We start from the raw sequence: 21,401 nt of genomic DNA, 5'->3' as shown, positions 1-21,401 counted from the left end.
TCAAACCAGCTGATCTAAATCCTTTCTCATTTTAAGGGATGTGCCCCTGGCACATTTTTCTAATATAATTAGAGAAACTGGAGGTATTTTTCTCCTGTGATTTTTTTCCCCCCAAAAGATGAGCTTGTAATGAAAACCTCAGTTCCATTATTCCGTCTCATCAATCTTCCAGAGATGGGAGCCGGCCGGTCATTCTGCACTAAGTCGGGCGAATCTCAAGTAGCCCGTTTTACTTTTCCGAGTTACATGGCTGTGGTATGACAGGAATGGTCAGTTTTCCCAAATTTGTATGGCCAATCAGTTCAATGTGCATTAAAACATTCTCAGTGTGAGAAATTATGTTTAAGACTTAATGTTGTTCCCAAGCACGATGTATGTACTGTCTGTCTTAAGATTAATAAAAACTTATCAGCTGTTAAGTTTCTGTCCCATCAGAAAGTGAAAAAGCTTGCAGATAATTCAGTAAAATGACACTAGAAAAGTGACTGTGGCTTCTGAGGTTCTCCATGTGATTTACAATAACAATGACTCAGAATTTAGCATTAAAAATAGGTACATTAATGTTTGGTTCATCTCTCAGAGAGCATCGTTAGAATTACCTATTCTTCGGAAGGCTGTGGTGGTAATGAGATTAAATTGTGAATAAGAAAATGTTCATTAACTATCTAATTACTTATAAACAGTGGCAACAATAGTGATAGATTGTTCTAGCTATCACTATAGTTTATTCAGTCTTTTAGAAAATCAAAGTTATTTTCTCGCGGCTGTATGGCATCGGACCATACCTCTACTTAAAGAATTTATATTCTGTCAGAGAAAACAATGTTTAAGTGAGAGTAAGGAGGGGTTTTCAGGAGGCTGTGGTTTAGCCAGTGGTCCTAGCTAGTATGTACGAGGTGCCGTGTTTAGTCTGCCATGCTTAAACAAAAACAATCTCAGTCTATGTGCTAGTTTGGTAGTATCTAGATAGGTACTCTGATAGCAGCATTTCTGATGGTTATAGAAGGTTTCCTTTAGAGCAATTAAACTCTGGCCTCCTTTAACTCTCTGTAGGCCTTGCTACTCATTTCTCCTCCACCAACCTAAGAAGTCTTCTTTCCTGTCTAGTTTTGCCTCCCTCACAAGAACTATTCGGTTCTTCACTAGAGTAGCAGAGTGGCTGCCTTTGATCCAGTTAGATTTGTCACCATCAGGTCTGCGTGCTTGCACGGTGCTTGTCCTCTGCAGGCGTCATCCATCTGAGCCTCTCTCTCCCCTCCAAGAGCATCCTTCACCTTCTCTTCAAGGACCATCCATGGCAGCTTTGCTTCTGTTCAGTTTGTGAATTCCCCAATCAGGGAGTCTCACATGACCATTGTATAATCCTGAAGCTGTTGTGACTCCCTGTATCCATGTCTGCCTGTATTTGGAGAGCAAACGTTCGTTTTCTTTCTGCTTTCAAAATTCCATGGGTATTTCCATTATCAGCTCATTCTAACCCACAGCTAAAAAAAGGAGGTGTTGGAGGATATGGCTCCAGTCCCAACAGGAAGTGTCACTACAGCCCAGTTGAGGTTAGACAATCCTCAACAGGGACAGGGATTTAAAGAGTTCATGCACATAAACTATTTAGCATTGTACGTGACACACAGAGCACACCACACGAATGAAGGAACTCACAAAAGACATGGCCCTTATGCAGCAGAAACAGCAATACTGAAAGGAGAGAACCCATGGAGACTAGTAGAAGTGCATGGAGGTGTGAGACAAGGGTGGAGCTGGACATAGTGAGGCAGGGGCGAAATCCAGAGCTAGACCGTTGGTGGAATCCATGTCTTTATTGGAGGTGATAAAGGACAGATGTGACTCTGCAGAAAATCCTGAATGGATGCTCCAGGGTTAGTGACATGAATCCATCTATGTACTTAAGTAAAAATGGGAAGTTTGCTGATGATATACAGACTTACATTGGTATCCACGGCTTATGATTTTTGTACATACAAAAAAATCATGGATGTTCAGGTATTTTATATGAAACACTATTATTTGTATATGAGTTTTGTATATCTGCTCCCATATTTTAAGCAACTTCTAGATAATTCACCATACTGAATATAATGTTTAAATGCTAGGTTAATGGTGGTTGTATTACTCAGGGGATATTGACACAATTTTCTTTTGCAAATGTTTTTAATCTGCAGCTGAATGCAAGGTGCATAGTTATAACTGAAGCTGGAGGCCCCAGCCATAAATAGAAAGCTTAAGCTTCCTTCAGGCAGGTTGGACGCAGACTTGCTCACGTCCTCGCAAGAAGCCCTCTCCTGCCCCATAACTGGTTCTGTCCAGTTCTATCCAGTGTCAGTTCCGACTGACCCTGTCTGTGAGGACTTGAAGAGCCAGCTGCAATCTCCAACTGGTCATCTCTGGCGCGGCTGACCCCAGAGGAAAGAAGGCTGGCATGTTACCCCGCTTCTTCAGGCCCTGTGGGTGATTCTAGTCCTGGTTAGTCCTAGTCCTGGTTTCTAAATGGGTATGCTCCTTGGTCAGACAGCCTGGGTGTAGGAAGCCTCCACTGCATTTGTGAATACTGCCTAACCACATTGAAAGTCTGGAAAGCACTTTACGTGTAAGAAATGCTAGGGGTGGGGCCATGACGCAGTCTGTAAAGCACTCACCTCCCAGTGGTGAGGACCAGATTATGGACACTCAGAACCCAGAGACGGAGCCAGCGTAATGGCACACACCTGTAATCCTAGTGATGAAAGGCAAAATGGAAGGTGGAAACAGATGGATCCCAGCTACTCCCAAGCTAGTTAGTCTGGCCTGTGTGGTGATGTTTCATGCCGATGAGAGACGCTGTTTAGAATAAAATGTAGAGATACCTGAGGACCTAATACCTGAGGTCTCTGATCTCCACCTTCACCTGTACACACACACACACACACACACACACACACACTCACTCACGCACACACATGACAGGAGGTCATACTGCCACCCCCCACATTGTCAGCCATCCTAGCAGACGGTGTGATTGGCAGCTTGCTTCCTGAGTGTCCTGGATGGCAGCTTCCCTTTCCTGTGGCACTTCCCTCGCAGCACCGCCGTGGAAGATGGTGAACTGGCTGCTGTGCTTTTCTCCTGCACGGCTCCGTGGTGTCCTCTTGTTTGAATGTGTAGCTCATGTCAATCTTAATATTTGTTTTGAGTCGCATATGCTGGTCTCTAATTTGCAATTTACATGGATGATGGGGCCCTATTCACAGTACTGCTCCTGCCGCCTTTGTACCGCTCACCTCTCTTCACGCCGTCATTAGGCAGAACAGCATATAATTAGGTAACCCGTGTAAAGCTGGGGTTTCTCAAAGGTGGTAGCTCTTTTCAAAAAGTGTGGGTTTCCATCTTTCCCCCCATTCTTCTCTAGACAAAAAGCCATGTCCCCCCTGGTGGCTTTCCAATGAACGGAGAAACGTAGAAGCAGTTAGTCGTGGAGGCAGGTAATAATTCCGGTTTGTTTACACCTGAGAACAGGTTTTTGTTTACATAGCTTGTGTTTAACTCAGTGTAGGCTGGAACTGAGCTGTTGTCCTTTGCAGATGAGTGTTTTGTAATCAGTGAAATTGCCCTACCCAAAGAGTTTCGAACATTTAAAACCCACCCCACAAAATAATTCAGTGTTCAGTGAATTTTTATATGTCTCTTACTACTTGTATGTGTAAAACCTACCCAAAATTACTGGTTAAGACAAAGCTTATGAAAATCTAAGTGACGAAGAAAAGAGATGTTCTTGATGAAATTACACTAATTGTGTCTAAGCTGCGTTCACCTGTCAGGCAGGTTCATGATTGTAAATGTAGTTTTAAAAGATAGTCTTGGCGTTAAGACAAATGCAAACTCACAAAAGATAAAGCAGACGCTTTGCATTTCTATGAAAGGAAGTCACATGGTGCACTGGAAACCCACTGAAGTATTAATGTACGATTACTTTTACTCTCAGTGATTGCCTTTGAAAAAGTGTGAAATACAGTGGGAACTTTTATAAACTCTGAAAGGTGAAAGGAAAATGACAAGCAGGTCAATATCACCAATACTGGATCATAGTGATCAGTTAGGAATTTATTGAAATCAGATACTTAGGCCCCGCTTGCCACCGTTCTGCTACTGAGGATTGTAAGTGGATCCCAGAGATGTAAATCTTTAATGAAGAGTCCATAGGGTGCCACTGCAGAAAGTTTGCTGTCAGCATAAGGAGTGTGTTGTGCCGTTTGTACAGGTGCCCCAGTGATCCATACGTCTGTATTATACTCTTTTAAGTTCTGAAAAAATAATAGATTTTAAAAATGACCATATACTTTGCACTATAACTTTGGCAGAACACATTCTAATAGACAAGTCAGCCTGCCTCTGGCCACACTGCCAGACAGAAGTGCATCTGACTGCTAGGTCTATAGATTTCATGATGCAGAGAAGCAGGCGATGAGGAGATGCTGGGCATCCGCGCTGCTGTAGTTGTGTTTTCATCTTTCCACCTATCTGCCCGTCAAGGTGACGGGAAGAAGCCACACGGCCCAAAGTACTTCACATTTTTTAACGCTTGTCTGTTTCTCTCTTTTAATCTCTACTTTTCTGATTTGTGCCTAATACGCACTCCCAGCGACAAGATTCCTTTATACAACTGTCCTTCTTTGGTAGAATCGGATCATAGTAAAGATGCAATCTATTAGGAGATAAGCATCTCCCAGGCACGAATATCCGAGGAGTTCAGTTGGGAAGGAAGAAAAGGGTATAGTCGCTAGGGTGGAGGCTGCTTCACCACCTGCCCTCCCTGGGGGAGTGATAATGTGTATTTGTCTGCATCTCCTGGATGGATGGATGTGAGATGGATGGGACCAAGGATGTTGTGTGTATGCAAGGCTATCAGCATACACACTTAGGTAACAAAACATTTTCATAGAGCGCTGTATAGAAAAATACTTTCAGATTGGTTTGCGCCCTATTTTATAGTATGTATCTATTTCAGAATTGATGAGACATGGGATAGTATAAAGAGTAAATATATAAGTGAAATGAATGATCTGCGCAAAAATCATGAAAAAGTAACATAAGGTCAGTGTGCTCTTAAAGCTATTGTGGCAAGGAGAAATAATTCTATACGAGTGAAGGTAGCTAAATGGAATGACTAATTTATTCTCTTTTCCAATCAAAACTGTCTCTTTCATCAGATTTCTTATAGAAAAGATGTGCAGGACACCCACACGTATACAGCGGAACTTGAGAGACCGGATATCAAGAAGGCTACTCAGATCTCCAAGATCATAAGCAATGTAATTTATCTCTCTGAATCTTGTGCAGATGCGACTTCTTTTTTATTTTGAAGGAAGAGAGAGCACACCATTGGTGGTTGGGTGGTTAATACAATTAACATAATAAAATCATTTGAATTAATGACATCTCGATTTTGTCCTGAATTATCCATTAGGTTATGTAAATTTGGGGGGTTGTGCATGAATTTCCCATGTTCGGCTCGACTCTGTCTAGGATTAGCATATTTTTAGTGGTATGCGCACTACTGGGTATATGGCCACATTCAGACGGCTCAGCTTGGAAGCCAGACTTGTCAGGCTTCTGATCCCGCTTCATCTCTCACCTTCCTCCCATCCAGGGAGTTCAGCTTGGCCTCTTCCCATCTGTTGCTGGGGATTTGCCGATTCTCTTCTAACAGCATTTACTTCTGCACATGCCCGGCATGCCATGGCTGTGTCTTATCTCCTGGGGTACTCTTCCAAGTTCATGCCCTTTTGCTTGAGCACACCAAACATCCTGATTAAAGCTAACTATTGGACTAGCATAGCCCACGCCCCTTAAAAATCGATAAAGAAACTAACTCAATTCAACTGCTAATACCTGTTTCCATGGACAAAACAGTAAATGCTATCTGTGTGAAGCATGCAGAGTCTCAACTCTCGAGAAAAGCCCCTAGTAGTTTTTAGAAATAAGTATAAAGATGATGATGACTGGCTACTTAGATTAAAACAAGTAATTCTGCTAAAAGTTGAATTTACTCAAGTAGCTATAAAAAAAATTTCTGCTTTAGCAGTCACTACTTTAGTATTCAGTTTGCTACATGAAATATTTTTAATGGGCCGTGGGACTATTATATTTTATTTTGACTAATGTTAACATAATGTGAAGTAGAAATATTAAAAATTTCTCATTATTCACTTTAGGTGGAATACAAGAAAGGGCAAGGCATAGTGAATAAGGAGCCGCCTGTAATTGGAAGACCAGACTTTGAACACGCAGTGGAAGCCTCTAAGCTTTCTAGTCAGGTAAGCCTTCAGCATGCTCATCCTTCAGTGGTTTTATTCAGAGGTTTTATTTCAAGGAGCATGGAAAATATTTCCAATAGACAATATCTTTAATTGTAAGAATAAACAGAGGTAATGTTTCTGAAGCTACTTCAGCTAGGATTGCAATAATCACAAATTTCAGTGGAGGAAAATTTGTTTAATTTTCAGAACAAAGTCAAGTTTTCTTTCCTGTCGGCTCACACCCAAGCCTGTTTCAATGAGTCTGGCCGTGGTGTATTTCCAGAGATAGTGAGAGCTGATACCAGAAGTCATATTTTTATGCACATATACACAAAATAGACACGCATACAGTTTTAACTTAGTAATAAAATATTTTCTCAATTTAAAAACATTTTTTCCTTAATTAGAAAGCAAAACAGGCAAGAGATAATACAGAAAACCTTGAAATCTGGTTTCAGAATATGAGACCTGAAGAGTCCACAAACCTGAAATACAAATAGATTGGGAAGTTAAAATTTCAGTTTTCCCAAATTATCATATAAATGCCATTCAGTTTCAATTAGAATCCAAAAGGATTATTAAGAATATAGCTGAAATGAATTTCAAGTTTCTGTGGACAGGAGTTGCCTGAAAGAGCCTTTAGCAGTGTGAGAACAGAGATCAGTAAAGGAGAAAGAATAAGAAGCCATATGAATACGTCAGTGTGGGGTTGGTATATATTGAGAGGTAAAATAATCAATGGGCTAGAATGACATTCCTGAAATAGATTCCTGTATGCCTAAGAATTTAATGTATGGTAAAAGTATTGACTCAAGTCAGAGGGGAAAGTTAGACCAGCTAATAAGTTGTCCTAATGTCACTGGCCACCCATTGTGGTGAAAGAAAATTGGGTGCACATCTTTAACCCTATACAAAAATGAATTCCAGGTAGATTAACATATGAATGCAAGCCAAGAGTGATGCCACAGTCCAACAAGCCCAGGACTCAGGACTTGAGGCAGAAGGTTTGCTGCACTACAGAATGAATCAGCTTGCACTACAAGATGAACCCCACCTCAAAGCAATGCAAAGCCGAAACCAAACAAGCCAGTGTCAACGAACAACCCAAAAGATGGGAACATAATCACTAAAATATTATAGTAAAATTCAGGGGTCATTATATAGCACATAATATTTGTACTTTATCAAGACCAACATCCAGAGGTTCTAATGGAAAAGTCAGACACAATGATTGCACGAAGATTAAAATCTCTGCTGCATGTGATGACTTACGCTTGTCATTTCAACTCCTAAGGGGCCGAGGCAGGAGAAGTGTGATTCAAAGGCCAGCCTGAACTACATTCTGAGACCCTGTCTCAAAATCCTCAAGCAAATAAGTAAATCAACAAGGGCATTTATTCAGGGGGAAGTGACAGAGTCAGCAGTAATGCTAACAAACTTTGGTTAAAATGTGTTTATAATTTTCAGTTGGGGGAAGAATTCTCTTTTTATATTTCAAAATGGGGCAATATAAATACATAAAAGTCTAAAATATGACAGAAAAATATAAAGTAAATCTTAAATCTAAAAATATATTCTGGGCTCTTGGTTTGAGATTCTTGATACTCAATATCACTATAATGTTATTTCTTCCAACATTAATTTTAAAGGTCCTATGTAATTTCAATTCAAATCCAAACAGTCTTTTCAAAACTGAGAATCAAGTTATATAACTGGATAAATTAAAATAATCATAAAATTTGTACAGGCAGGGAAAAACTAGAAATAGTTTTTCAAATAATATCTCAAAATATTTGCAAAAGATCTATAATACATATGATAATATACTTTAATATCTATTTTTGTCCTAAGCTCTTTTTCATTGTATATGTATGTGTGTGTACAGACTGTACATGTGTATATAAAGATGATATGAGATGACTGGGCTTGGAGTAATAGGTGGCTGTGATCAACCATGTAACTGTAAGAAATCAAACCTGGGTCCCCTCCGAGAGCAGTGAGTGTTCTGGGCTGCTGTGCTATCTCTCCAGTACCCTTACAAGTTCGTTAAGGTGGAAACAAAACTGTCTAAGAGCTCAGTAGAAATGAGAAATGAGGTGAACAAAACTGTACAAAGAGGAAACATAAATGGCTAATAACTATGTGGAAAGATGCTCAGGTTTAGTAGGAGAAAAATAAATGCCAACATTATTAAAATGAAATGTCATTTGTACCCATAAGCATTCTGTCTCTTGCTAGTGTGGGGGAGAAGGATGTGCTGTTGGAAAGGTTTTGTGGAGGTGGTAGTTTTGAACTAGGCTGGGCTTAAAGGGAGAGAAATCTGTTCAAGAGGAAAGGCTGGCCTCTGTGAGAGATGAAACTCCCATGGGCCAGCTGGGAGTGGTTGCAAGAACCACACAGGAAACGATGTACCACTTAGAAGTCTCCATGGCTGTAGTGAAGGAGGGAGGCGGAGAGAAGGGATGTGTGTGAGAGATGCAGGAATGTAATGTGACTTGAGTTAATTGTTTTACAGTCGGCCATGCCTTTTGCTTATAAAACAGCTTTGTGGCTTGGGAAGCCTCTAAGGCATAAGATATGCTCAACAATCTTACGAAAGGCCCAAGATAGCTAAGAGGAGCATTCCTAATATTGCTTGTTCTGAAGGCAAGAGAGCTTGGACTTGCTTTGGGTTTATGTGTGTGTGTGTGTGTTGGGGGTGGGGGGGAGGGTTGGGTGTCATCGACCTTGTGTAGAGGTTAGAGGACAACTTCCATGATGTGGGTTCCACAGATCAAACTCCGGCCATTATAACTTCACAGCCAGGACCCTCCTGAGCTGTTTATCCAGGCCCTGCCCTGACTTTATGTACCTCCCTTTCTTTGCTGTGGATAGAAATTTCCTATCAGCCACACAGTAGATTGTACAGAAGCAGTGTGGTCCCTTTCAGTGAGTAGGAAACTTGTCAGTGGAGCAAGACCTTCTAGATGACACTATGGTTCTGTTGCTTGCTTGCTGAGAGACCTGAGACATGCTGTCTCTGTTTCTGTAAGACTGATCTGACGGCAGAGGCACCTGCTAGTTAGAATTGTGATTGCATTGTTAAAACGGTCACCCGACCCGCAGATCCCACAACTCCATAAAATCATTTTTAAAAATAGATACTTGGAGCTTTTTCTCATCCTCCTTTTTTTTAGATGAATTCACAGATAGGGGTAGAGCGACAGACAGCTGTAGCTCTCACTCAGACTCCACCTTAATTTGACTCCATCCAGTCCTTTCTGTAAGTCCTTAAAGAAAACTCCAGGCTGAGCATTTTCACATTTCAAAGTCAGTCCACAAGAGTGCTGCCATTTGATGCCCCACCCCCTTGGGTTTTTAGAAATATGTTTTTTCAGTCTCAGATTAAGTAGCCACCAACTGATCAGATGCTTAAACCGGTTGCAGTCTGCAAGTTTTATGTGCCCATCAGGTTTCTTCTCCTTTGGTCTTATGTTCTATAGGTTTCTGAAAGGGAAAAGATGGGAAGTAGAGAATAGGAGTCCTGGAATGGCTTGCTTTATGTGTCTGCTCAGCTGCATCAACCTGGAACCAAGGCCCAAAATGCAGTTTTTTATTTTCACTAGTAATGTTGAAGGTCACACACTTACTGACCCCTAAGTCATTGGCAAAGGCACACGCATACATTGTTGGAAAGGGCTCAGGAACTCAGTAAGCAGGGAAAAGAGGTGAAGTGGGTGTGTGGAGAAGGCAAACACCGGCAGTGGGCTGTGGTGTAATGGCAAGGCACGCATGGGGAGGAAACAGCAACAGACTCTGAGTGGGAGAGACACTCACATTTGCCTGTCTGCTGAGCTCTGTGGGATTTCACGCAACTATTATACTAACTAGAACAATTGCTTTAATCTTTCCTTCTTAAATTTTTTTAAATATTTATTTTAGGTGATTTGTATGCATGTGCATGCCTGAGCATGCGTGTATGTGCATGTGTGTGTGAGTGCAGGAGCCAGAGGAACCCAGAAGTGTCTAATGGCTAGACATTAGAATGCCAGTGGCTGGAGTTCTAGGCGGTTGCAAGTCACCTGATGTGGTTGCTGGGAAGGAAAGTCTGGTCCTTGGTAAGAGCAGTACCCAATCTTAGATGAAACTATCTCTCCAGGTGCAGCATTCTCTTTGAAAACTGGGAAGATACATAGTATCATTATTTGTAGTTGTTTAAAATTTTTAGGAAAATGAATTTTATGCACCAAGACAAAGATGCTAGTTTATGTGCACCTCAAATATGAATAGACTGTCAAAATAATCAACTCTGAAGTTCTAAGTGAGGTTAGTTTGATACTATGTCCCTCTATCATCTGAACTTCATATTTGGAATTTGTCTGCACGATGATTTTGTATGCAGGATTAAATTCTTGGTTTAGTTTTATAGCACCAGAGAAATGGTATGCATATAATAATTAATATTTGTTACAAAATTGCATTTTTTTATTGATAAGGATGAATTTAAAACTTAAAAGAACCAATCTGGAAAATTTAGTAATAAATAGTATCCTTAAACTGTTAAGTGAAGGCGTAAGTCACAAACAATGCCACACCAGTTTGGAATTATGATTAATAGGGTGGTATTTATTTAAAGGGGAAAAAACTTACAGATCACTGTCCCAGGCAACAGCCCTCTAAGCAACCAGAAAGGGAGTCTAGTCGCAGGTGGAGCAGGAAGTGAAGAGAGAGAGGAGAGGGAAGTGGCCACTTTTTTAAAGGGAGAGAGACCACGCCCCAATGGGCTGGTATCTCAGCAGCTATAGGCTGGAGGAGTGGGAGGACCTCCCGCAACACCTCCCCCTTTTGTTTAAATAAGAGAGTTCTAAACCTACTATGAAATTATATACAATAAGTACAAATATCCTATTCTAACTAGCTTGGTCTTGTATAATAAATAACTTGGCCAAGTCATGAGAGAAAGTAACTACATTTATATAGTCTTCAACCCCATCGAAGATCTGAGAAGGGAAATAATGTTACCTAGGTAATTAGGAAGTTCAGTAAAACAACTTCCAAAACATGCAACAAATCACAGAGACAACTAGCTACCTGGGAAATCACCCAAAGTCACATTAGCAGCATTGAAGCAACCAACTTTGGCTAAGGCCTAACATAACTGACATACCATTTTCAGAGGCAAGCAACTTTTCAAAACTATCTTACCCTGTCTTGGTAGGATATAACAGTCCTGTTTTATCCATTGATGCACGCTCTGTATCTTTGTCAGTCGTTGAGGTATGGGCATTTCTTTGCCCAAAGGCCAATTCTGCCAAAAAGAAAGGTTCCAGGTGGAGTGTCTTTGGTGCTCAACATTCTCTCGGGAATAGAGTGGTGTTGCCAGGAGCAATTGTGTCTCACTACCACAAAACTCTGAGTTAGATTAAAGGCCATTTTCTACAGCTCTTTGAAGAGGTTGAAGATTATCTATCTATACTGAGTATAATCTCTATATATCTAAAGAACCTGATTAGTCTAATTATAAATGACAAACTTAGATGACTATTAATCTATATAATTCTCAATATCTATCTAACTTAAAGACTAAGAAAATAAACAACTGTGAAACAAATGAGGACAATGACCTCCAAATATAAAAAATGTACAAATATACATTGCAGTAGGTAAATATATATCAATACACAAATATTATATAAGTATCTTAATTAGAGGTAGAAATGTACACTGCAATATGGTAAATATATACAATATATATATCAATACAATATATGTCAATACATTAAAAAATGTTTTAAACAGAGGTGGAAACATGCATGCATACAATAGTCAATATAATTTAACTTTGTATCAATATACAAGAATCTATACCAATATATTTGTCTAAAAACAGTAACTCACAATTACAAATCTATTATCCCATCATCCCTCTTTTTTTTTTCAAAATGATCCCCGAACTTATAAAATTCCTCCCCCAACCCTCAATCATATACTAATTATAATCAACCCCTAAATGATGTCCCTAAACCCAAGGGCAAACTTTACTAGGAGAGGGGACGTCGTCCTCTAGAATTACTTCCAGCTGTCATGGGGGCGACGTTCTTTCTGGGGGATCCTTTGAAAGTAAAATGATGGTTAAATTTCAAGATCAATGTCTTTTAAAATTGCCAATAGTCTCTGAGTATTTTGTGCAGGTCTGGCCAAAATGTTGTATAAGATGTGCACCATTTCAGCTAACCAAGTTGGAACTGTCTTGTGCAGCTGGTACCCAAAGCAGGTCTTGTAGTAGTGCTCTCAGTATCATGACGTCATATCAACCAGGTGGAGTTGTTGTTATGGGGCCCCATCTTCTTCCTGGAAACTTCAAATGTCACTTCAGGAAAAACTCATTGTTCATTATGAAAAACTTAAACATTAATCATATAGACATATATAGACATATATATATATTCAATGAAAGACATGATAGATATATTCAATGAAAAGTATGATAGATATGAAGAAAAGCAAAGATGTTTTCTAAACTCATTTCTTTCTGTCCCATATCATGGCTCTTGACAGGAGACAGAAACTCCAGAAACTCTGGGTTTTTCTCTTACTAACAGGCTTGGAATTGGAGAGGGACTGATCCAGAGTCCAACTTCAAAACTAGCTTTATAAATTTAGAAATATGGTTTAATATTACTTACACAACCCATTCAGTTTTCTTGATATTTCCTATTGGGCAGGTATTTTTCCATCTGTCAGTATCCAAACATCCAGGGTCCCTTGAATTTTTCAAAGATGAGTGTTTTCCTGTTGAGATAGGAACAGAACCCTGCCTCCGTTCTATATGTTTTTCTTACCACCTGTATGAATATCATCATTGTGGATGAGTTGTCATTTCTCCTTTCCAAGAGGTTTCTCCTCTTCAAATCAAAACTTTATTAATTTTGATGGTATCCACAATTTTTCTTCTCCTGTGGAAACAAGAGCAAAACCCCTTCCCCAACGTAGCACATCTCCTGGCTTCCATTGAGAGGTCAACACATCTTTGAAATAAATCGGTTGATTTAGTTCAGCAGACTTTTCCATTATCCAATGTCTTTCTGCTGCTGTCGTTCCTTTCTCATTAGCGTTTAATAAATTCAAGGTTAATAAAGCATTATGTAATCTATTTCTGGGGGTATTTTCGGTCCCTTTCTGTTTGTTCAGCATATCCTTTATTCGATTTGATCTTTCTATAACTGCCTGACCTGTAGGATTATTTGGTATACCTGTAATGTGTTTTATATTATAATAATCAAAAAAGCGTTTCATTTTCTTAGATACATATGCTGGACCATTATCTGTCTTTATTTGTGCAGGTATACCCATGATGGCCATAACTTCCAATAAATGTGTGATTACTGAATCAGCCTTTTCTGAGCTCAGGGCAGTAGCCCATTGAAAACCTGAATACGTGTCTATGGTATGGTGTACATATTTTAAATTACCAAATTCCATAAAGTGGAACACATCCATCTGCCAGATTTAATTTCTCTTAGTACCCTTTGGGTTACTCCCTGTAGGCAACGGTGTTTGATTATAGAAAGAACAAGTAGGACATCTCTTTATAATGTCCTTAGCTTGTTGCCAAGTAATGGAAAATTCTTTCTTTAGGCCTTTACTATTGACATGATGCTTCTTATGAAATTCTGAGGCCTGCAACACACTTCCAATCAATAATTGATCAATCTCAGCGTTGCCTTGGGCTAGAGGACCAGGCACACCTGTATGGGACCGGATATGTGTTATGTACATCGGACAAATCCTGTTCCTGATTATGTCTTGTACCTGGATAAACAATGAAGTCAACTCTGTGTCATCTGGTATAAATTCAGCGGTTTCAATATGCAAGATAACTCTTTCTGCATATTGTGAATCTGTAACTATATTAAGAGGTTCTTTAAAATCCCTTAGCACCATAAGAATGGCATATAATTCTGCCTTCTGGACAGAATTATAAGGGCTTTGTTCCACCTTACTCAATTCATCTGACTTGTAACCTGCTTTCCCTGATTTATTTGCATCAGTATAGAACGTATCCCCTCCAGTTATTGGAGCATCACGTACAATTCTAGGAAGAATACAAGAAGTTCTTTTTATGAGGTTAAGTCTACCACTTTTGGGATAGTTGCTATTAATTTCTCCCAAAAAATTAGCACAAGCTCTTTGCCACGGTTTATTGTCTTCCCATAACTTTTTTATTTCTTCAGTAGTAAAAGGCACTATAATTTCTGCTGGGTCTATACCTACTAGTTGACGAAGTCTCAGCTTACCTTTTATAATTAATTCAGAGACTTTTTCCACATAAGTTTTTAATTTTTTACTTGGTTTATTAGGTATAAATATCCACTCTAAAATAATATCTTCCCTCTGCATTAGAATCCCTGTAGGAGAAATTCTGGAAGGCAATATGACTAGGATGCAGCTAAGATTTGGGTTCACCCTATCCACATGTGCCTCCTGTAATTTTTCCTCAATCATTGTCAGTTCCTTTTCTGCTTCAGCTGTCAGTTTTCTTGGACTGAATAGTCCAAGAAAGATTTGAATAAATCTTTATCACCATCTAAGGTTTTGTTTAAATGAACTATTAGATCAGGTGTTATCCCAACAGCTGGTCATAGACTGGAAATGTCTCCTAACAATCTTTGGAAGTCATTAAGAGTCTTTAACCGGTCTCTCCCAATTTGTGCCTTTTGCGTTTTAATTTTCTCTAACCCTATTCTGTAACCTAGGTAATTAATAGAATTTCCTCTTTGAATCTTTTCAGGGGCAATTTGTAATCCCCACCTAGGCAAGACTTTCTTTACTTCTTCAAACATCCTTTCTAAAGTATTTTTATTTAAATCAGATAACAAGATGTCATCCATGTAATGATAAATTATGGATTTGGGGAATTGCTTATGAATTATTTCCAATGGCTTACTTACAGTTAAGGGTATTAATTGGCTTGGAGATGCTCCCATTCTTCCTTCCTGGAAACACACACTCTGCCAATCTCCTCATACTGCCAAGCATTAGCTTAAATGTCATATCCCAAGTTGCCAATGTGAATGGATCTCTGTTCATTTCTGTGTAGTTCTTGATGTGGTTTGTATTAATCCTGGATGGATTTATGTCTGTGTTTAGAGGATTGGTTTGGGTGACTGACCCTGTGGCAAGTTCTGTAGTCTAGGGCTTTTAAGTTATGCAGTAAAATAGGTTATGGTATTGATAAACATGTGGATGTCTATTTAAGGATTTGGATTCTTGACACTTGATACAAAGGTGAGATTATATTATTTTGAAAAGAAAATAAAGGCACATAAGTCTCTGAGTTTAGTGCTCACACCCAAATCAAACAGAAAAGAAAGTAAGAAGGAAAGAAGGAAAGAAAGAGAAAGAAAGAGAGAGAGAAGAAGAGAAAGAAAGAAAGAAAGAAAGAAAGAAAGAGAAAGGCACAGATAACATTCTGCTTAAAATTCAGACTTAATATCTGATTGTTTCTATGATGAGTTCTATTTTAAATTCTTTACTGATTTCCTTGTTCACTTGCAGTTCAATTTTAGCAAAGATTGGAAAGAATGGTACCTTGTTTTCTGTAATAGTTAAAGTCCACTCCTCAAATTTTTTATTTTTTCCTAACATCGCTTTTCATGGCTATGCTGAAGGTATGTTTTTCTCTCCTTGATGGCTCTAGGGGAATCTGAGCATAGTTGATGTCATGAGGGAGCCAAGCACCTGAGACCTGAAAACTGACGTGTTTAGAAGTCTCTCTTCCTAGTGGCATTGCTCCGTCTGGAGGCACTTAGATAATTAGTTTAAATTCTGCCCTCATAGCTTACCAATCACAGTGGAAACTTCCTAAAGTCTTGCTATAGTCAAGATTCCTTAGAAAACAGCCAGAAGTTTGATTTTACATAATAAATCGTTCTATATATTTATTAGAAAGTGATGGAAATCTGAGCCACTATGTGTGACACTCATAATGTAAATAAAGTAACTTCATTACTTCTTTCTAGAACTTCATTTATTTGTAAAACAGTGGCGGTGGGAGGAAGGAGTAACATTTTACCTTAAAATCAACGCTTATCTCCCCCCTCCAGTGGTCTCATAACTGGCAGGTACCTGCTTTGTTCCATGCTTGAGCGAGCAGTGACAGTCACAGCACTGCAGGGACCTCTCGGGAGCTGTGAGTGTGAACAGGGAACTAGACGTCAGCTTGTGAACTGGGGATTGAAAATGGAACAGAATGTTGAGCATGTCTGTTCAGTTAGTGAGGCAGACAGTTGGAAGGTGAAAGATTTGACCCCCACACGCCACTGGATCTTCTTCATTCATGGATGTGCAAATCATGGAGAAGCTGTGAGGCAAGACCCAGCTGTACTTCAGCGTTTGCTCCATGTACTTTTATACAATGCAGTTATTTCGTGTTCATTGGTTAACGGTGGAAACGCTTTTCTTTCACGCACATCTTTTGAAATCAGATCACACAGACAACCAAGGTTTAGAACGCAAACAACTTTACAGCACATTGTGCTGTGGTGGTTATTATTATTAGTCATCAGCTCGACAGAGTCTAGAAACACCTGGGAGATGGGTCTCTGGGAATCCTGTGGGGATTTTCTTCGTTATGTTAACTGATATTGGGGAGACCCATCAAAATTGTGGGTGGGATCAATCTACGAGCAGAGGGTCTTGCACTGTATAAAATGGAGAAAGTGGGCTAAGGGGCAAGCACGCATTTATCCCTGGCTCTCTGCTGCTGTCCCATGGATGATACATGAGCAGCTGTCTCTAGCGGCTGCCTCTGTGGCCTTTTTGCAGTGATGGACTGCAACTTGGAACTGTGAGCTGGAAGAAATCCTTTCTTCCCCAAGTTGCCTTGGTTGTTGGTGTATTTCATCACAGTAATGAAAGAAACTCAGACAGGCTCTCTGGGGCAAAAGGCAGAGGACCTACTTTCTCACTTACATAACAGGTTGGTTGAGTTAGTGAACAGGGATAATTGATAGGAAACTTGGTGCCCATCAGCTGGTTAGCATTGTACAGCCACTGCCCAAGAGCAGTCCCTGGAAAGTGGCCGAGCAGAAGAAAGAGGGGCTCGGAAAGGGAAGTGCAAAGGTGAACGTGGCCGAGTAAGAAGGATCCTTGAGTGAATACCAGTTCAAATCGTCTAGGAAATTTAAAGTTTTTCTATTTGTACTGCTGCCTATGATTTCAAGATAAAAAAAAAGCTAATTTAAAATTATTTTTTTTTCATTTGGAAATGCTTACCAATTATTTAAAATAAATGTATCAGGCAGCATGAATATCAGAAAATGATTTTTAAATAGAACACGCAGACGGTACTTTTTCAGTGCTGTATTCCCGTCAAAGCTTTACCAGCTCGCTCTCATAGACACCTGGCGGGTATCCCTGAAGAAGACACCGCCCCAAACAGGGCCACAAAAAGAGTCATTTTCCAATTCTGTTTAATAAGTACTACTGAAGGACAGAGCTTGAGGATAAATGTGCTTTATGAGCATATTACAAGAAAACAAAAAGTACATTATTTTAGAAACATCATAAATTTATAGAAATACAGTTTGGTTTTGCTTTTGAAATATGTGCATGATCTTTCTGGCAGCATTCATCAAGAGCATGCGAGATACGAGTAGCTAAGGTGTTCTCTATTCAGAGAGAGAATTGGTCCCCACATTCTTGTCTATAATATGCATCCATATTGTTATTTATCCATAAAAAGTACCTCTAAGTTGATAACCCTTCTCTGGTTGTCTAATGACTAAAGAAAGAAAATTTAGGCTGAATAGTGAACACCCTTTTCTGCTGGATAGGTTGAGGAGTTAAAGCAGAAGAAGACTTAGACTATCAGTAAGCAGATCTAGAACGTTATAGAAAATCTGCTTCCTAAAACTTAGGCTTTGAACAATTGAGATATGGATGTTGCAGAAAGTATAGTTTTAAAATGAATCTTTGAACAAATGAAATATGGTTACTAACTGTATTCTTTATTTGTAATAATTCTTTCTAGAAAATCTGTTCAATTTCTGGTTTCAATGACCCATTTTCTAAGTGTGGCAGACCTTAAGAAATGTGTGCTCTCACTTCTAACTGATCCTGGGTTCCAGGGGTACGGAAATGGGAGTCAACATGTGAAACATTCCTATTTTAAATGCATAATTCTCACGAGCAGAGTATTCGATGCCAGTTCATGCCTAATAGCATTCATGACCAATATTCAAGTAGCACATTAAATTTTCCTAAATGCCCCATTAAGCTTTATGGAGGAGGAATGAATATCAGGAATTTAAATTTTGTAACTATTCATTTGAAAGGTAGTTTTTATTTGATCTCTTAAACAAAAACCCAAAGTGTTATTTTCCCTCCGAAATATGTGACTTAATTCAGTCTGTCCTTTTCCTTTACGGCAGGTTAAATATAAAGAGAAAATTGATCACGCACTGAGGGAGCAGAGCCATTGCTACAACCCGCTGGACAGTGCTGCTTTCAGGCAGCAGCAGCTCGCCACTGCCCTGGCAAGTGAAGTAAGTGGTAATCTACAGAAATTGCTCTCAATATCTTCTGAGTCTTGTTTTCCTAGAACTAACTGTGTTGTAATTACTGATATTTAATCAAGATCATGTAATTTCTGAGTAATTTGTAGTTGAAAACACTGAAACATATTTTTCCTGAAGCTTTTCCCCCCAGAAAAGTATATTATTATAATTTGCTATTAATGGTTACTGATTACTAATTAGTTAATAAGTAGGAACAGTGGTATGAATAAAATTATTATGTCTGATCTAGAGTAGAAATAGATTATAGAGTTTTGCAGGAAAGAGATGTGTGTTATCACAAATTACTAGGTAGGACAACAATTAACTCATAATTATAGCCACAAAATGGGGTTTATTATAAAGCACTACCTGTTATGTGGGGGTTTGTCAGGAAGAGTTTGTCATTAATTGTGCTACTAAAGGTTTACAATTTCGTTCAGTTTTGTTAAGTGCTGTCTTTGTAGATTCATTTTCATGTTTTTAAAAGTAAGAAGAATTCATTTGATAGGAAATGATATTTCAAATTCTTACTAGAAGGAGACATTGTATAAAAGCAAAAACAATGAAAGACAGATCACCTTGCTATCCTTTAAATGTGCACAGACCCTTCCCACTCAGGAAAACTGAGAGGTTGCTCCCTGAGGCATCAGCTCGGCTCACCACTTCTCCTTGGGTCTGGCTCGTTTTTCATTTTCCTTAATGTTTAGAAAGTATTTATGGTCAATAACCAGTCTTGGTTTGTCTCTGCACGCTCAAGTGGGTGTTTTTGTCTTTCTGAACCTCCAGGGATGTCAGAATCATTCCTTTCCTGACTGATAAGATCTGAATGTATGCAGAGATGTTAAGCGAGTAGACAAGTTCATCTCAAAGGAAACTAGAACAGAGCCTCGAATGCTCAAGGCTGAGGGTCAGGTTGCCTGAATGTGATCCTATCCAGTCATGTAGAATCTTGTTATGCCTTCAGTCTGTCTGTGCCTCAGTTTCCCCATCTGTCAAATAGGAATAAAACATTCAACAATTAGGGTGGTTGTAAAGATTGTTTCACACATACAAAGTGTTTTTAAAAGTGTTGTGCATACAGCTCATGTTTAATACGCTTGATATGGATATTTGATTCTTATTACCATATTAAATTTAAACAAAATAGATTTACATAGCTACAGAATACAAAGCTGCAGAATCTTAAAATTACAGTAAAGTAAAACTGAAGTAATTCTGTAGCTGTGTGGAAAGAATACAGCTATGATTCTCCTTATTTTCTAAAAGTAGAGTTTCTACTATAATTACCTAAGTGTGTTAACACCGCCGTTTTGGAATATATAAACAGTACAAAAAAATTTAAATGTTTTCAAGTCCTTACATAGCCATTTTACTCATTCTGTAGTGAATCAGCACCATCTAGTGGCTACTTGTAAATCCTTCTGCACTAGCAGGACCCTGAGTGTAAGGAGGGGGAAAAAGGCAATGAGGCTAACACAAACCAGTTTCCTTCTGCTAGATGGCATTTTGTTCCATGTTATTTTTGTAGGTGAAGTACAAGAAAGACGTTAAAACTATGCACGAGCCCGTTTCAGATCTCCCAAATTTGTTGTTTTTAGACCATGCTCTGAAAGCCAGCAAAATGCTCAGTGGAGTAAGTGAGCTGTCTGGTGGCCATTGTAGAGTAGATGTGTGTAGTTCTGAGATGCCAGTGTTCCTCTTGCTCCCGGGCTTACCTGCTTCATTAGATGCATTCTGTGTTGCTCCTCCCCAGCTGCTAACTCACTGAAAAGTAGCCACCTGCTTGTACAAGTCCCACAGTCATGGCCCCTTTTAAAGAGTTCTTTTTCTTAGCTTACTCTTCACCCATTGACAGTTTCGTCCATGTATGGAATACATTTAGTCTTTTCACCCTGAATTACCCTATCTTGTCCCCCTTCCGTCTCCTGCTCAGCCCCTTCTTCTTGCCGACATGTACCCCTCCTTTCACGTCTCTGTGTGTGTTTGGCTCACTGAGCTTAACGAGGGCTGCCTGGAAGAGCAGGGGTGGATGTTATTTGCTGGAGCATGGACAGTGGACATGGCTAGTCCACTGAAGAAAGTGATGCCCAAAGTGGGCTCTTGCTAGCTCCTCAAATGCCATGAGTACAAACATACTTGTTGATAAGTGAGCATCCACTCTGTCTTCCTTCTTCCTATTTCTTTATCTCTATCAAAATAAAGCCACTTGATGTTCATGTTTTGCAATCAGGGATCTTCTGTTATGAAATCCATACCAGTATATCATAAATGTAATGTCTTCATGGCTTAAGCTATATTTTCTCTGACAAGAAATCATGAAGGTGCTTATATTACATGGCCACTAGGAGTGTAATCCTGAGATGGATTCCATGTTATCTGCAAGTCAGCAATGAGGGTTTTATGTTCTGATGAAAACATTTGTGTTTACTATTTACATGGTAAGTTCCTTAGAATTCTAGCTTCTGGGACACTGTGTCCACCCTTGGTGCATCTGGATGCTGCCTTTACTAGTTCCTGTAAATGATGACCCTTGGTCCCCAGTAGCTCCACTCTGTATGCATCCAGTTCCTGA

General features: G+C 39.4%; 1 protein-coding gene across 11 annotated transcripts in view; it reads left to right on the top strand.

Moving 5' to 3' along the window:
• Positions 1–21,401, top strand: part of Nebl (nebulette) — a 347,437-nt gene that overhangs the window by 261,936 nt on the left and 64,100 nt on the right. For 7 of the 11 annotated variants that reach the window (XM_041630586.1, XM_041630595.1, XM_041630591.1 and 4 more), the window contains 4 exons: positions 5,202–5,303; positions 6,207–6,308; positions 18,704–18,817; positions 20,358–20,462. The exons of 2 other annotated variants lie outside the window; for them this stretch is intronic. In XM_041630586.1, coding sequence (XP_041486520.1) covers positions 5,202–5,303; positions 6,207–6,308; positions 18,704–18,817; positions 20,358–20,462 — 423 coding nt within the window. Of the gene's footprint in view, positions 1–5,201; positions 5,304–5,845; positions 6,016–6,206; positions 6,309–18,703; positions 18,818–20,357; positions 20,463–21,401 lie in introns of those variants that run through there. 2 more of the 11 variants (XM_041630594.1, XM_041630589.1) reach the window with 2 other exon arrangements.

Source organism: Microtus oregoni, unplaced genomic scaffold (genome assembly GCF_018167655.1).
Source record: "Microtus oregoni isolate MIOR12 unplaced genomic scaffold, Mior012 000035F_ref0000213, whole genome shotgun sequence".
NCBI lineage: Eukaryota > Metazoa > Chordata > Mammalia > Rodentia > Cricetidae > Microtus > Microtus oregoni.
Note: the sequence above shows the minus strand (reverse complement) of the source record. Positions and strands in the feature narration are given on the sequence as shown.